We start from the raw sequence: 2,068 nt of genomic DNA on the forward strand, positions 1-2,068 counted from the left end.
TTTTTGAGACAGGGTTTCTCTGTAGTTTGGAGTCTGTCCTGGAACTGGCTCTTCTAGACCAGGCTGGCCTCGAACTCACAGAGATCCGCCTGCCTCTGCCTCCCGAGTGCCCAGCCTAATTTCACACTTGCATAGTGATGGTGGGAGGAGGGTGGTGAACTCACACGAGTTGTCCTCAGACCTCTGCACACATACTCTGGCATGCATGCGTGCATCTATGCACATAACAAAAAAATGTAATTTCAAAAATAGGCAACATTAAACAGAGAGGAGCTGATCCGTCCTACAATCAATGGCATGCTGGGGAATATACAGTCATTTCCATGGGAACAAAAGGAACACAATGTGGTTAGCAATTTCAGTAAGAACAATTGATTGCAAGCCACTGGTTGATATTTGTAGAACTGGAAAGAGGACATTCCAACACAAAGGTGCAAACAGCCTCGTCTCAAGGGCAAAGGGAAGATTATGATAAGGATTAGGAAGCGTTACATTTTGAGCGGTGGCTTCCATTTATGTAAATAAATTAAATCTACCAACAACTTAATTAAGTCACTTTCCCTGACTTGTGAGAGTTTGGAGATTTTGATAATCTCAATGTGCTGGTGTGCTTTGTGAGCAGCCGCAGGGGAGATACTCAGTGTGGCCTGAGCTATAGCAAATTTGATGAATAAGCCTTTGACTTTGGAAGAGAGCTGTCCCGAAAAGTAGCCCTGGACTTTTTCCTTTCCCAGCTTTACGATAAATCTTCTCTTAATCATTTTTAATTTAACTTTTACTTGTATGGGTGTTTTACCTGGGTGTGTATCTGTGCAGTGTGGCCTGGTGCCTGTGGAGCCCAGGGAAGAGCATCAGAATCTTTGGAACTGGAATTGCAGACAGTTGTGAGCTGCCATGTGGTTACTGGGAATCGAACCTGGTTCTCTGGAAAAGCAACAAGGACTCTTAACTACTGAGCCATCTCTCCAGTTCCTCTGACAGACTGCTTGGCATAGCTCAGCATTTATGGCAGAAGAGATATCAAAGAGATAGCCAAATGGGAACTGGATTTCTTCTCAGGAGAACAAATGTCTGAGGTTCAGAGGTTACAGGGAGGCAGAAAAGCCGAGTGAGGTCATCCTACCGAGTGAGGAAATGGGGGCGGGACTTGGGTAGTTAGGGTGCAGAGGGATCTAGTGACAGCTTCTTGAGTGTCCAGTCCTAGTCTGCTCAGCATGAATTCACTGTTTCTCCAGGTGCAGATCAAAGAGAAATGGAGTTGACAATACAGAGAAGACGCCAGACCTAGGTTCATCTACCCAGGCACAGATGGTTTATTATTTCATGTTTCGAGACCTCAGTCCTCTCTGCAGAAGGAGGAGAGAAGCTGTGGTCTCTGTTTTTTCCCTCTTCCTCTTGACTAAAAGGCCAGTTTCTCATGGTCATGCCGAAGTCTCTTCTTTCTGGGTAGCAGCACTTGTCGTGGCTAGAGGGGCGCTGTGGGAGAAGCCAGATCACAAGCAGTGAGTTAACCAATAGCATTGGAAATAGCCTAAGTTGTTTGGGAGTTTCCTTGGGGCCCCTTTGACCAACAGCTCATTTAGATGTAACCCAGTAAGACTCCCTTAGAGAAACTAATTTGTCCTAGGTGAGTGGTTGTTAATTAGAGATAGTTTATTGTTGTGGAATGGGAACTTTCAGCACTGGAACCTTGTCTGGTTTGGATCTGGGAAAGTCCTGTGCATGCTGCCATAGTCTTCATGAGTTCATTTATATGTCAGTCCTGTTGTGTCTGGAAGACAGTCCTTCCTTGGAGTCATCCATCCCCTCTGGCTCTGATAGCTTTTTACTTCCTTGTCTACATTTCTCCCTGAGCTTTGATCAGAGGGATTTGATAGAGACATCCATTTCTGACTGAGTGTTCCAAGGTCTCTTACTCTCTGCACATTATCCAGTTCTGAGTCTGTGTTTTAGTTCCCAAATAATTTAGGAGACTGCTTAGGAGTCATTTTATTGCTGCATCTTCTTAGCAGAAGAACAGTAGCTAGTTTTCCCTTAGATCCATGCTCTATGTGGTCTTAGCAGAAGA

General features: G+C 44.9%; 1 protein-coding gene across 1 annotated transcript in view; it reads right to left on the bottom strand.

The window, feature by feature from the left end:
• Positions 1–1,304: 1,304 nt before the first annotated feature.
• The window catches only part of LOC101995772 (disintegrin and metalloproteinase domain-containing protein 5-like), a 34,669-nt gene continuing 33,905 nt past the window's right edge, over positions 1,305–2,068 (bottom strand). Inside the window, exon 22 of the mRNA XM_013351963.1 lies at positions 1,305–1,476. Coding sequence (XP_013207417.1) covers positions 1,422–1,476 — 55 coding nt within the window. The 3' untranslated portion in view covers positions 1,305–1,421. The remainder of the gene's footprint in view (positions 1,477–2,068) is intronic.

Source organism: Microtus ochrogaster, linkage group LG7_11 (genome assembly GCF_000317375.1).
Source record: "Microtus ochrogaster isolate Prairie Vole_2 linkage group LG7_11, MicOch1.0, whole genome shotgun sequence".
In the NCBI taxonomy this organism is placed as follows: domain Eukaryota; kingdom Metazoa; phylum Chordata; class Mammalia; order Rodentia; family Cricetidae; genus Microtus; species Microtus ochrogaster.